Source organism: Orycteropus afer, unplaced genomic scaffold (genome assembly GCF_000298275.1).
Source record: "Orycteropus afer afer isolate SDZICR_OR568_19922 unplaced genomic scaffold, OryAfe1.0 scaffold00199, whole genome shotgun sequence".
NCBI lineage: Eukaryota > Metazoa > Chordata > Mammalia > Tubulidentata > Orycteropodidae > Orycteropus > Orycteropus afer.
The window spans coordinates 4,162,435-4,178,062 of NW_006921786.1; the positions used below are offsets into that span (position 1 = coordinate 4,162,435).

Sequence of the window (15,628 nt, forward strand, 5' to 3'; positions counted from 1 at the left end):
CGAATGGGGTTAATCATGAGAAAAAAGGGTGAAAGGAAAAAAAGAAAAAGAAAAAAGAAACCTTTAAATTTGTAGAACAAAAAAAGTGTTTCAACCAGGCACAGGGAAAAGAAAAAATCTGAAAACTAGGACCTGGTAGAGGAAGATTAAGAATAATAATAAAAAGGACAAAAGTATTAATAATATTAGTTGTTTTAAAACAGACAAATAAAAGCAAACTAATCCCCAGAAAAAAGAAAGCGTAAAAGATAAAAATAAAGAGAAAAAAGAATAAAAAATCGGTGGAGGACAGGGCAGGGCACCCAGGCTCAGTCTGAGCACACAGACTGTGAAGGAATTCCTGTTGGCCCAGAAGTTAGGTGGGAGTGTGGCGTGGCCAAACCTCCGTTTACCAACCAGGTGTAGAGTGTAGTAACAAGAAGAATGTCGTACCTTTTCAGTCTTGCAGGCCCCGTGTGTCCTTGGGGTTGCTGGAACGCAGAACATGTTCTTAAGCCCCAGAAATTTGCGAGAGCGCTGTTTCTTTAAATATCCAAAATAGTCAAGCCGCTTTTTAAACCTTCAAAGTTGCAGCACCCTCTGGACTGGCAAAAGTCCACAGTTCAGCTCACCTTTCTCTTCACCTTCTCCTTTTGTTCTCCAGCCACCGAGCACAGTCCGTGCAGTCCCTGGCTAGGAGGGTGATTTTTCAGTTAATTCTGAGGTCCTACCACCAATTGGGAATCTCCGAGCTGTCTGTGCCGTCAGGATTGCTCAGGATCTCTGCCCAACTGCAGCTCTGTATGTCTCCTTTTTTGGTATTTTCACACACATTCTTCTGCTATTTGGGGTGTAGTCCACTTGTATATACTTCCCTTCAAGGCTCAGGGGTCCAGGATTATCTTCTGTGTTTGTGTTAATTGGTTTCCCTTTTCTTTGTTGAAGAGGGTCTGTGCAGTCTTTCTGCCTAGTCCACCATCTTGCTGCTCCTGTCACTTGATTTTTTAAAAACTGTTTCCATTGACATTGATTGTAGATCCAAGTGAAATGAAATCCGTGACAACTTCAGTCCTTGCTCTGTTATCATTATGTTGTTTATTGGTCTAGTTGTCAGGATTTTTTCTATATGTTGAAATGCTGAAAAATCTTCATCAGTAAGAGTTTCAAGTATTTTTCTCTTTCAACAAACAAGGTTTTGTCATCTGCATATCTCAGGTTGTTAATGAGTCTTCCTTTATTCCTGATGCTGTGTTCTTCTTATACAGTCCAGCTTCTTGGATAATTTGCTCAGCATGTGTATTGAATAAGTATGGTGAAATGGTGAAAGGATACAACCCTGATACACAGCTTTCTAAATTTTTACCCACACAGTTTTCCCCTTTTTCTTTAGGAATAACTGCCTCTTGGTCTATGTAACGGTTCCCCATGAGCACAATTAAATGTTATAGAATTCCCATTTTTCACAGTATTATCCGTAATTTGTTATGATCCTGTGCACAGCAGAATGAAACACTGCCTGGTTCCATGCCAGTTCCACAATCTGTGCTATACTTGAGCCCATCGCCACAGTCACTGTGGCAATCCATCTCATTGAGGAGTTCCCCATTCCTGTTGACCGTGCACCTTACCCAGCGTGACATCCTTCTCGAGGGAATGGTCCCTCTGACATCATGACCAAAGTAGGTGAGACGAAGCCTGCCCATTCTTGGTTCCAAGGAGCATTCTGCCTGCACTTGTTCCAGGACAGATTTATTAGTTCTTTTAGCAATCTGTGTTACTTTCAGTGTTCTTTGCCAACACCACAACTCAAAAGCATCATTTCTCCTTTGGTGTTCCTTATTCATTGTCCAGCTCTCATATGCATATAACGTGATTGAAGATACCATGGCTTGTGCCAGGCACATCTTAGTCCTCAAGGAGATATCTTTGCTCTTCAGTGCTTGAAAGAGGTACTTGGTGGCTGATTTGCCCAGTGATATATGTTGTCTGATGCCCTGACTGCTGCTTCCATTTGGCATCGATTGTAGAACCAAGCAATATAAAGTCTGACAACTTCAGTCTTTTCTCCATTTATCATGATGCTGCTTGTAGGTCCAGTTGTGAGGGATTTTTTCTTCATATTGAAATGTAATCCATACTATAGACTGTATTCTTCAGTCTTCATCAGTAAGTGCTTCAAGTCCTCCTCACTTTCAGCAAGCAAAGTTGTGTCGTCAGTGTATCACAGGTTGTTAATGATTCTTTCTTCATCCTGATGCCACGTTCTTCTTCATATAGTCCAGCTTCTTGGATTATTTGCTCAGCATATAGATTTAATAAAGTACCGTGAAAAGATACAACCCTGACACGCTCTCTTCTTGATTTTTTATCATGCAGTGTCGTCTTGTTCTATTCGAACGGCAGCCTCCTGGTCAGTGTACAGGTTCCTCATGAGTACAATTACGTGTTCTAGAATTCCCCTTCTTCTCAGTGTTACCCATAGTTCGTTATGATCCACACAGTCAAATGCTTTTGCATACTTAATAAAACACAAGTAAACATCTTTCTGGTATTCTTTGCTTTCAGCCAAGATCTTTCTGACAGCAGCTATGATATCCCTCGTTCCATGTCCTCTTCTGGATCCAGCTTGCATTTCTGGAAGTTCTGTGTCAATGTACTGCTGCAACCATTTTTGAATTTTCTTTAGTAAGATTTTACTTGTGTGTGGTATTAATGATATTTTTCGATAATTTCCACATTCTGTTTGATCACCTTTCTTTGGAATGGGTTCAAATATGGATTTCTTCCAGTCAGTTGGCCAGGTAGCTGCCTTCCAAATCTCCTGGCATAGTCAAGTGAGTGCCTCAGGTGTGGCATCCGTCTACTGAAACATCTCAATGGGTATTTCATCAATTCCTACAGCCTTGTTTTTTCACCACTTCCTTCAATGCAGCTTCAACTTCCACTGGTTCTTGATCATATACTTCTTCCTGAAATGGATGAACATCGACCAATTCTTTTTGGTACAGTGACTCTGTGTTTTCCCTCCATCTCCTTTTGATGTTTCTTGCATCATTCAATATTTTGCCCATAGAATCTTTCAGTATTGCAATTTGAGGGTTCAATTTTTTCTTCAGTTATTTCAGCTTGAGAAATGCTGAGCATCTCCTTCCCTTTTGATTTCCTAACTCCAGGTCTTTGCAATAATTGACTTTGTCTTTTCGAGCTGCTCTTTGAAATTATCTGTTCAATTCTTTTACCTTGTCATTTCTTCCATTTGCTTTAGCTGCTCTCCATTCAAGGGCAAGTTTCAGAGTCTCTTCTGACATCCATTTTGGTCTTTTGTTTCTTTCCTTTCTTTTTAATGACCTTTTCTTTCTTCATGCATAATGTTCTTGATATTATTCCACAATTCCTCTGGTTTTCAGTCACTGGTGTTCAATGCATTACGTCTATTTTTTAGGTCTCTAATTTCAGGAGGGATATGTTCAAGGGCATGCATTAATTATTAGTTAGTAGACCATATGATTGTCCAATACAAAATGACCAATCCCAGTCTATTTCAGCTCACTAATGCGTAGAATATCGATCTTTATGTGTTCCATTTCATTTTTGTCAACTTCCAGTTTTCTGAACTCACACTGTACATTCCCTATTACAATTATTAATGGATGTTTGCAGCTCTTGTCATTTCGAGTCATGCCACATCAGCAAATGCAGGTCCCAGAAGCTTTACTCCATCCACATCATTAAAGTCAACTGTTCTTTGAAGAAGCAGCTCTTCATATTTTTCAGTGCCTTCCAATCTGAGCGACTCACCTTCTGGCAGTATATCAGACAGTGTTTAACTGGCATTCGTAAGGTTTTCAGTGGCCAGTGTTTTTCAGAAGTGGTCCTAGCCACGTCCTTCTTCCTGGTCTTAGTCTGGAACCTCTGCTGAAACCCATCCACCATGGATGACCCTGCTGGTGTTTGAAATACCAGTGACATAACTTCCAGTGTCACAGCAGTACTCAAGCCACTACAGTATAACACACTGACAGATGAGTGGTTGCATAACCAATTTAAGGAAACAAAAAAATAAACCAGTAAACAAGGCGTCTTTTAAAATAGGTTTTTATAAGTGTATGTGTGTATTAATGTATGCATACTTGGCAATACATTCACATAAGTATGAGTAGGGAAAAACAATGCATTTTCAAAACCTTTCATGTTGAGAGTTCGTAAGAGGTAGAAATCTTTCCTAACCAAAGAGTAATTTAATTTTCCTTCCTTTGTTGTCTCTAATTAACAACTCTTTATTGTCTTAAAATTAAGTATATGAGATTATTAACATCCTTTTAAGAACAATCATTCTCCTATATTAGAATTTTCATAGGTTCTTTTTAAAGTTATATTTTTAAACCAGGATTAAAAGTAACTAAAGTGTTTATCAAAATAACCAATGTCCTATTTTGAATAAATGTAAATTACTATAATGTCTGTATACAATTCATCCATGCAAATAATGTGATCGCTGAATAGTGCTCATATGAAACGAATGTGCATGGGCCTCCGTGGTTTGGAAAAAACATAGCATGTGTTATTTGTGTAAAAAAACCCCCCACATTACATATCTGGGCTATTTTGAAAAATAATCTTTCTAGTCCAAAGATTATTTGATGTTAATTAAAAACTATGTTATTATTCCCCAAACTATGAAAATGTTGTTGTTATGTGCTGTCGAGTCAGCCTGACTCACAGCAACCCCTCCTTGGTTTCTGAGGTGGTATCACTACAGAAGTAGGTTACCTAATCTTCTCTCCGAGGAGTGGCTGATGGGTTTGAACCACCAGCCTTCTGGTTAGCAATCAGATGCCTTAGGCACTATGCTAGCAGAGCTCCTATGAAAATGTAGAAATGAGAGAGAGAAAGGATATGTTAATAGCTTTAAAAGTACTGGTTCTATTTTCCATTTTTTTCTTTTTTATCAGGGCAGTACTAGTTAATGTAAAAGTTTTAAATTGGCATGTACAAGAATAGGTATCAGTTTAATATATTTCATTTGGTATGAAATGCTATAGCTTGCAGGATATACATTTTAAGTACTAAAATTAAATTTGCTTGTATTTGGTACATATGGGATTCCTCAATTAATGTCAAAAAATGAAACTAAGAGAATTTACTTCTATTCCTTAAACAACTGCTTATTCTCATGTCACATGGAATACATCTTTTTTATCTGTCTGTGCTTCTGGTTTCTTTTCTGTAAAATGGGCTTAAGAATTTAATCGACTTCCTTCATCCTTTTCAAGAACATTTAGGACAGATACTTCAAGTCTTTGGAAGACAAAATTACATCTTAAGTATTTTTTGATACTAACTTGCCTTGTAAGTATGCTATGTATTGTATACAGTGGTGCAGTGTGAGATTGTGAACTTTTTTATGAGAACAAAAGTTGTTTGCATGCATTGATGTTGAGCTATAATTTCATTTAAATATATTTTACAATTTCTTAGCTTCATTCCTTCTCATATTTCTAGTGTAGTTGGAACTCTCTGGACCTTACTACTTCTGTGTAGGAGATGGGGTCTCATAATGTTTCTGACAGTCTTTTAGAAATATGTAGAAGAATTGTTGTATAGGGTGTGTTAGGGATGTACCCCCGGACTGCAGTTTGTGGAGGAGGGCCTCATCAAGTCAAGAATGGACAGAGAACCCTCTATTTCCTCACTTTTAGATTTTCTTCCACAGGTTTATGCTGCCCTGAATTCTGACTCATGAATTGTAGAGTCAGGTAGAACTTTTTTGTGCTTAACTTATAGAAAGTATGATAAAGGGTTAGAGTTCCAGTGCACTGCCCTTACACTAGTTGTCACTTTAACCTGCTCTGGACAATTTTCCATCCCTAATGAATGAGGATGCTGTGGAATGAGAGGGAGAAGTGGACTGGTGATTAAGAGTAATATGAAGCTACTTATAATTATTCCTATGAAAACTATTTATTATTCTCATCTCATTATGATTGTCTTAACTTAGTTTTCTGTTTGCATGTAGTGGGTAAGTTTCACTGCCCAACAACTTTGTTGCATAAATCTCAACACCATCAGTGAATGCTTATGGATTAAATCTCTATACCATGTAAAGAATTTCTAAGTGCTATTTTGTTCAGCTTTTTTGTGATGAAAATTGTTCTTGTAAGAGGAAAGATGATAATTTTCATATTCAGTTGGTATTTGTGAAGTAAGGTTGGTAATTTTCAGTCTTGTGATAGAAGTTTGTCTCAGATTTCTAAAGTGCTTTATGTTTTTGATGACATCTTTTGTCATTCTTTTCCAGAGAATTCGGTCAACAGTGGATGAAAAAGAACAAAAACAACTTCTTATGGATTTGGATGTAGTAATGCGGAGTAGTGATTGCCCATATATTGTTCAGTTTTATGGTGCACTCTTCAGAGAGGTAGGAATAAACTATTTGGGTTTTAGCTGAATAATGAATATCTAATTGAGACAAATAAGAATATGGCAATATTAGACCCCAATATTCAGTTAAATGCCATACATTACTAATAAGCTACTGTCTCAGTATTTTAATATATAGCTATGATAATTTACAGATTAAATTCTACTCTAATTATTACTTTGGTGAAGAGGAGAATCTCTTACTTTTTATTATTATAATTCATGGTATCATTTGTGAATTCCATATTTCCTTTCTTCATTTATAAATATTTTTTTAATACCCTGGCAAATGAGCTGAATTCTAAATATCAACCCTGTAGGTTTAGATTCTGATCTTTTTAGCTGTGGCCTCTTCATCCCTGCCTATCCCCTCCTCTTTTAAACTTTTACTCCTTTCTCTCATCAAATATATTTTTATTTAATGTAACCTTTTACTAGCTCCCACTCCTAACAGTGACAGTGACTCATAGTCTTCATACAACCCATTAGACACAGAAATTAAAAACTGCAGTGGAAATTCTTTTATCTAATTCTGTAATCCAGAGTGTTTTGTATAATAGTTAGAAGTGTAATTTTTTGGTCTCATGATCATTTTCTTCTTTTGGCCTTTGGCTATTCTGTATTCTTACTTTTGTTATTACTTCTGCCTCCTACTTTCAACCCACTTATCATTGCCAGTTATGCAGCTGGCCACGGATGGGGAAGTGAATTAAGACCAGGATGTAAAACTGGAATTGAAAATGAATCAGTTACTTAAATGGTATCCTGGAATATTATCAGATACTTGTAATATATTTAGTTAGGTAAGTAGGACTTTAAGTGAACTGCTAAACATTTCAAATACTCTTTAAAAATACCATTCTCATTTGCAAACTGTTAGGATGAGTGGGTGGAGTTGTTGTGATCTGGTAAGAAACAAAACCCCCCGTCCTACCCCTAACTTCTTTTTGTTACTGGATAACAAATCCTTGGGATTTGTCGTTTTTATTGTTTTAAAAATAATAGCTTGGAATAATAGGGCTATATGTAACATTAAATAGAAGTATGTGAAATCTTATAAATGGAAAAGACCTTTGAAGTTAGTCCATTAATCTTCCACTCAATTCAGAGATTTTTACTTTTTTTTAATTTTTCAGTGTTCCTAATATGTAACTCTAGTAACTGAAAGCTCTTTGTTTCATGATAGAGCTCATTTCATTATGGAATCACTCTGTTAATTCTCAGCTCATGTAGTTTTTTCCTATTCCTGTCTTTCCTGAATTTTTTAATGACTAGAATATTCATTTTTATAACCAGATACATTGAATTTGTTACCTTTCTTTACTGTTTTTACATTAGCAGCATGAATACATGCCTATCCTGGGCCTAAATACTGTATACTGTTAATTCTGTTGGTCAGTTTATGAATCTGGACCTTCTTGTTGTGTAAGAATCTTGCCATTTTCTTCCTTTCTTCTTCCACTAAACCATGAATTTATTCTTTATAATCACAAATCCTCTATTCACTTTATTCTTCAAATCTCATAAAGAACAATGGTCATTTAGGCATTAAATTAGATTTTCACTTCTGATTAGTTTTGACAGTCAGCTTTTTTCAGTTCTGTATTCCTCATCACCATGAACTACTGGCTCTATTTTAACTACAAATCACCTCCACACTGCTGGAATTTACCAGTTTATTTCTCTTGTTCATTTACTTAATCATTTATTCAAGTAATATTTAAATATGTAGTTCTGGGCTAGATTGTATAGGGGACTGATTTTATGAAAGAGAAGCAAAGTAAGTGATGACTGTAACCGAGATGGTATTGGAAACAACACAAAAAGGTTAGAATAATATCCAAATAGTATCATTCTCTAGTGGTGTCTTAGTGAGTGAAATTTGGTTTTGTATTTCAGGAAAATTGAAAGAAGTTATTCTACACAGCTGTAAGTAGTAATATCCAATGTGTTATAGTTTTCACATATACTATTGACAATCTTAGAGAGTTTGGTGTTACATCCCCTTTTTCCAGAGAAGCTGAGATTCAAAGCATTAACTAGACAGAAGTCCCTCATTAACAAATGACAGAGACTGGACCCAAAAGACAAAATCCCACACTTTCTATTATTATATTACAAGTGATCTAAAGACGAAGAAAATAATCTGTATTTTAAACATTATGAGTTTTGAATATGATAAGATGAAGGCTCTGGAGCTACACAGTTGAGTTGTATAAAGTCACAAAATATATAGGTAGATTGGACATGAACTTGTCCACCAAATCTTAGAATGGAAGAAAAGGAACTTTTAAAATAATAAAACATGAAGTTTTAGAAAGGCAGAATGTTCACCTTTAAAGAATGAATATTATATTTACTGAAGATTTAATTAAAGATTAAAAATATTAAGCATTTAATAAGAGTTTAGAGAAAAGAAAGGTTTTTCTTTTGAGGTTGATAATTTAAAAGGAGCAAGTATTTTGGTGAAGTGTGCTTCAGTTTTAAAAATGGACACAAAATTCCAGGTTTATGAAAAAGTAGAATAGATGTGAATATATGAAGGCAGGACCTTACCATCACTGTGAGAGACACACCACGATACTCCTTTTCACATAATCTATATGAACACGGGCCTTTAGCTCTTGTTTTGGTTCACTTAGTTATTAATCAAGGAGCTTATTAGGTGTTATTTTTTCTTATTCTTGCTTTTACTATAAAGAGATTATTTTGCCTAACTTTATTCAGATGGAGTACACAGGAATCAGATTGACTACATCTGTGGAAAGAGGCAATGAAGAAGCTCAGTATCTTGAGCCAAAACAAGGCCAGGAGCTGTCTGTGGAACAGACCATCAGTTGCTCATATGCAAGTTCAAGTTGAAGCTGAAGATGATTAAAACAAGTCCATGAGAGCCAAAATATGACCTTGATTATATCCCTCCTGAATTTAGAGACCATCTAAAGGATAGATTTAATGCATTGAACACCACTGACCGAAAACCAGAAAAATTGTGGAATGACATCAAGAACATCATCCATGAAGAAAGTAAAAGTCACTAAAGAGACAGGAAAGAAACCATCCAAAATGGATGTCAGAAGAGATTCTGAAACTTGCCCTTGAATGGAGAATGGCTAAAGCAAATGGAAGAAATGACAAGATAAAAGAGCTGAACAGAAGATTTCAAAGAGTAGCTCGAGAATACAAAGTCAGTTACCACAATGAAATGTGCAAATACTTAGAGTTAAAAAACCAAAAGGGAAGAACATGCTCAGCATTTCTTAAGCTTAAAGAACTGAGGAAAAAATTTAAACCTCGAGTTGCAATATTAACAGATTCTAAGGAGCTCTGGTAGCATAGTGCCTAAGGTACTTGACTGCTAACCAGAAGGCTGGTGGTTCAAATCCACCAGCCACTCCTCAGAAGGAAGGTTGGGCAATGTACTTCCATAGTGATACTGCCTTGGAAACCCAAGGAGGGGTTGCTTTGAGTCAGGTCCTACTCGACGGCACATAACAACCACAATAACAACATGCACAAAATAGTGAATGATGCAGGAAGCATCAAAAAGGAGATGGAAGGAGCACACAGAGTCACTGTACCGAGATGAACTGATTGATGTTCATCCATTTCAGGAGGTGGCATATGATCAAGAAGCAATGGTACTGAAGGAAGAAGTCGAAGCTGCACTGAAGTAATTGGCAAAGAATGAGGCTCCAGGAATTGATGGTATACCCATTGAGATGTTTCAACAAATGGATGCTGCACTGGAGGCACTCACTTGTCTATGCCTAAATTTGGAAGAACAGCTACCTGGCCAACTTACTGGAAGAGATCTGTATTTGAACCCATTCCAAAGAAAAGTCATCCCACAGAATGTGGATATTATCGAACAATATCAATATCACACACAAATAAAATCTTACTGAAGATAATTCAAAAACAGTTGTAGCAGTATATTGACAGAGAACTTCCAGAAATGCAAGCTAGATTCAGAAGAGGCTGTGGAATGAGGGATATCATTGCTGATGTCAGATGGATCTTGGCTGAAAGCAAAAAATACCAGAAAGATACTTACTTGTGTTTTATTGACTATGCAGAAGCATTTTATTGTGTGGATCATAACAAATTATGGGTAACATTGAGAACAATGGGAATTCCAGACACTTAATTGTCCTCATGAGGAACCTATACATAGACTAGGAGGCCATTGTTCGAACAGAACAAGGGCATACTACATAGTTTAAAATCAGGAAGGGAGTGCATCAGGGTTTTATATCTTCTCACCATACTTACTCAATCGGTATGCTGAGCAAATAATCAGAGAAACTGGACTATATGAAGGAGAGCGTGGCATCAGCATTGTAGGAAGACTCATTAACAACGTATGATGCGCAGACAACACAACTTTGCTTGCTGAAAGTGAGGATGACTTGAAACACTGATGGAAATTAAAGACTTCAGCTGTAGTATGCATTGCATTTCAACATACAGAAAACGAAAATCCTCACAAGTGGATCTATAAGCAGCATCATGATAAATGGAGGAAAGATTGAAGTTGTTAAAGATTTCATGTTACTTGGTTCACAATCAACACCAATGGAAGCAGCAGTCCAGACATCAGATGATGTATTGCACTTGGCAGATCTTCTGCAAAAGGCCTCTTTAAACTGCTGAAGAGCAAAGATGTCTCCTTGAAGACTAAAGTGTGCCTAATCCAAGCCATAGGAGCTCTGGTAGCATAGTGCCTAAGGCACTTGGCTGCTAACCAGAAGGCTGGCGGTTCAAACCCACCAGCCACTCCTCGGAAGGAAGACTGGGCAATCTACTTCCGTAGTGATACTGCCTTGGCAACCCAAGGAGGGGTCGCTATGAGTCAGGGCTGACTCAATGGCACATAACAATAACAACAAATCCAAGCCATGGTATTTTCAGTCACCTCATATGCGTGTGAGAACTGGACAGTAAACAAGAAAGACTGAAGAAGAGTTGATGCTTTTGAGTTGTGTTGGCAAAGAATACTGAAAGTCCCATGGAGTGTGAAAAGAATGAACAAATTTGTCCTGAAAGAAGTGTAGCCGGAATGCTCCTTGGAAGTGAGAATGGCTAAACTTTCCATCATTTCTAATCCTGTGTACATCTTTTAAGGATGGAACTCAAAAGCCCAGAGAAAAACTTGAATTATATTTGGATAAATTATTAGGATACTTACTTCCATAATTTTCTATATGTCATTTTAGGCAAGAAGAAAAGTGCTTGACAGTACTGAATAATAAAAGTAACTTTAAGCCTATGGCTTGTAAATAGACCTGTATCCACCATTCATCTCATCAATGCTGAAACCTAAAATCACTTAAAAAATGTTTTTGTAATATATACATTTTCAGAATTTAATAGAATTTAAACTCATTTCTCTTTATTTTTCATTTTTTAATCTTTTTGTGAAAATACATACAACAAAACATAGACCAACCAATGGAATAATTTCTGCATGTACAACTCAGTGACATTGGTTACACTCTTCATGTTTTACCACTTTTCTTGATTATTTCACCATCAATAATATAACATTACCCTTTAGCTTCTCATCTACCTTTCAAGTCACTGTTGTCAGTTTGATCACATATAAATAATTATTTAATAGAGTATAATACTTGAGATAATATTTTTTATTAATTAAGCTAAACTATTGTTAATGACTTCAGGGGATTGCTTCAGTTTAAGATTTAAAGATTTTACCAGGGCAGTAGTTTTAGGAGATCAGCCAGCTTTGGTGACTTTGGAAAATCTGGATTCAATGAGAATTTGAAATTCTTTTCCACATTTTCACCCTTTTTGATAGGATTCTTTGACCAAATGGTTGAGTAATGGCAGGTGGACACCATCTAGTTTTGGTCTCATGGCCAAGGAGGCAGTTGTTCATGGAGGCAATGAGACAAACACTCCGGAATGACAAGAGTAGACAAATATAATTAGTGGTTAACAGAGAGTGGGAGAGAGAGGGAGAAAGGGAGCAGCTGTTTGAGAAGTAGTAAGTTTTTGTTCATGGTGATGGAAAATCTGGCATTGATTTATGCTATTGGTTACACAACATGATTAATTCATAAACCCTTATTTCAAACTTATTTTGAAGTTGAGAAAAAAATTCTGGTATAAGAAGTGTTTTTTATCTTTATGCCCAACCTTATTATCCTAGCCTTTTCCTTCCCCCTTACAAATTTTTGAAATTTATTTATTTATGTATTCTTGAGAATATACACAGCAAAATACATACCAGTTCAACAGTTTCTACATGTACACTTCAGTGACACTGGTTACATTCCTTAAGTTGTGCAGCCATTCTCACCCTCCCTTTCTGAGTTGTACCTGCCCCATTAACATAACCTTACTGCCCCCTAAAGTTCCTAATTAATCTTTCTAGTTGCTCTTGTCAGTTTGATCCCATGTGAGTAGTTTTTAAAAGAGCATAATGCTCTATAAGCATATCCTCCCTGCCCCCCCAACCTAGTTAAGCTACTATTGTTTGGTTTTAAGAAGACTTCAGAGGATACATTCTGTTAATTAAGGATTAAAATTATCTCAAGACAATACTTTTAGGCATTTATCCAGCCTTCATGGCTCTAGAAATCTGAGTCTTTAAGAATTTGAAATCCTGTTCTGCATTTTCTCCCTTTTGATTAGGATTCTTTTGTAGAATCTTTGATCAAAATGTTCAGTAATGGTAGCTAGGCACCATCCAGCTTACCAGTCTCATTACAAAGAGGAAGCAGTTTGTTCTTGGAGGTCATTAGCTACACATTCCATTTCTTCCTCCTATTCCTTATTTGCTTTCTTGCTTTATTGCTCCAGTCAAATAGAGACCAACTGTTGTGCCTTGGATGGCTGCTTGACAGGTTTTAAGACTTCAACCACCATGCAAAAAAACTAGCAGGTAGAACACAAGTACTAGATATGTTATTAGGCCAGTTAACTGGGATGTTCCATGAAACCATAACTGTAAACCTCCAAACCAAATCCCATGAGGTTTGTAGTTGTACATAAACAATCTTAGCAGCTTCCTTTTTTTTTTTTTTTTTTTTTTTAGGACATTGCTGTAAAAATCTCTAGTACACACTGTTTGCCAATTCAGTATTTTATAGGTTTACAACTTATTGATGACAATTAGAGTAATCAAGTATGCAACCTACCCTAAATCAGTGCAGTTTTCCTTTCATTGTAAACCCTTTGGTCTCTATACGGTTGCCTTTTCTCATCTATTTATATAAGTGAGGTCATACAATATTTGTCCTTTTGTGATTGATTTATTTCACTCAGCATAGTCTTCAAGATCCATCTATGTTGTAGCATGTATCAAGAATTCATTTATCTTTTTAGTTAAAATAGTATTCCATTGTATGTATGTACCACATTTTATTTACCCATTCATCTGCTGAATTATTGGCTATTGCAAATAATGCTTCAGTAAACATTGGTGTGCATATGTCTGTTCACATCACCACTGCTTTTAGATCCCTTGCGGTTGGATTGCTGGGTCATATGGTAGTTCTGTTTTTAATTTTTTGTAGAACTACTATATTTTTTCACAACTGTACCATTTTACATTCCTACCAGCAATGAATAAGGATGCCAGTTTCCCTACATCCTTGTTATCATTTCTTATTTTCTGTATTTATCTTAGCCATGCTGGGGAGTGAAATGGTATGTCATTGTGGTTTAGATTTGCATCTTCTGAAGTTTTTAATTTTTATGAGGTCCCATTTATTTCTTACGTCTTTTACTATTTGTGCTTTTGTTCTTAAATTAGTTAATCCACTGTTAAAAACTAGGCCTAACAGCATTACTCCTGCATTTTCTTTCATGAATTTTATGGTTTTAGTTTTCACAGTAGGAGCTCTGGTGGGATAGTGCCTAAGGCATTTGACTGCTAACCAGAAGGCTGGCAGTTCAAGGCCACCAGCCACTCCTCGATATCACCTCAGAAACCCAAGGAGGGGTGTCTGTGAGTTGGATCTGACTTGACGGCGGTCAGTGGCAGTGGTGGTGGACTTTTCACATTTAGAGCCTTCATCCGTTTTGAATTTGTTTTTGTGTATGGTATGAGGTATGGATCCTATTTCATTTTCTTGCATGTGGAAATCCATTTTTGCCAGCACCATTTATTGGAAGAGATTATTCTTTTCCTGTAGAATGGACTTAGCACCCTTGTAAAAAATTAGTTGGCCATAGATGTGTGGGTTTATTTGTAGACTCTTCTTCTATTATATTTGTGCAGAAAGAGCATGGGGGTGGTGTCTTCTGACCTCCTCTGATTCACAAAGGGGAGAGAGAAGGTACAATAGCATCAGCCCAAAGCTGGGTCCTATGAGGCAGAAGTCAGACATGTCTCCACACTCCACTTTCTTCCCACTTCTGACGCCAACCACACTTCCCATAGCAGTCACTACTTCTCTGCTAGTTTTGATAATTTGTTGAAATGGCCATAAGGAACTCAGACAATATTCGTGATTATGGAGCTCATTAGCAAAGTAACAGATTACAGTTCAGGTTCAGGAATGCTCAGGATACAATTCTTCAATCAAGATAGTGTCCCCTCTACCATGCCTGAAGGGATGCTTCTCTTTGGCCCTTGACTTCTTGGCCTGGTCTTTGCCCTGGTCAGGCAAGGGTTACAAAGGTCTTTTAGCTCTGCCAATAGGTGCACTTAGGTGTAGCCCACTCTGCCAGCAAGCTTTCTGTCCAAAGGCATTCAGCTTTCTTGCTCCATGAATGGCACGCCTGCTACTCTGTCTTGTACCAGTCTTGGTTCTGCTGCCATCGCCTCTGTGCCTACTATCTGCCATCTCTCTGCCATCGTCTCAGCACAGGGATTTTGGGTCCAGGGATGTGTTCCACTGTAAGCTTCTCTTTCTTGATGACTGTGAGATCCCACCTTCTGCCTCTAGGAGGGCTTTGTTAGGCTTAGCAAGATGACAAAACTGACCGATCCCAACATTGTTGTTGTTGTTGTTGTTAAGTGCCATCGAGTCATTTCCGACTCATAGCGACCCCATGCACAGCAGAACGAAACACTACCCGATCCCGCGCCAGCCCCACAATCGCTGCTATACTTGAGCCCATCATCGCAGCCACCGTATCAATCCATCTCCTTGAAGGCCTCCACCTCTTTCATCGACCCTCCACCCTACCAAGCATGACATCCTTCTCCAGGGAATGGTCCCTTCTTACAACATGACCAAAATAGGTGAGACGA

The 15,628-nt window shown here is 37.2% G+C and overlaps 1 protein-coding gene across 1 annotated transcript in view; it reads left to right on the forward strand.

Annotated features, from left to right (window-relative positions):
• The window catches only part of MAP2K4 (mitogen-activated protein kinase kinase 4), a 220,528-nt gene that overhangs the window by 130,928 nt on the left and 73,972 nt on the right, over window positions 1–15,628 (forward strand). The window contains exon 5 of the mRNA XM_007948051.1: window positions 6,278–6,397. Within this exon, the coding sequence (XP_007946242.1) occupies window positions 6,278–6,397 (120 nt within the window). The remainder of the gene's footprint in view (window positions 1–6,277; window positions 6,398–15,628) is intronic.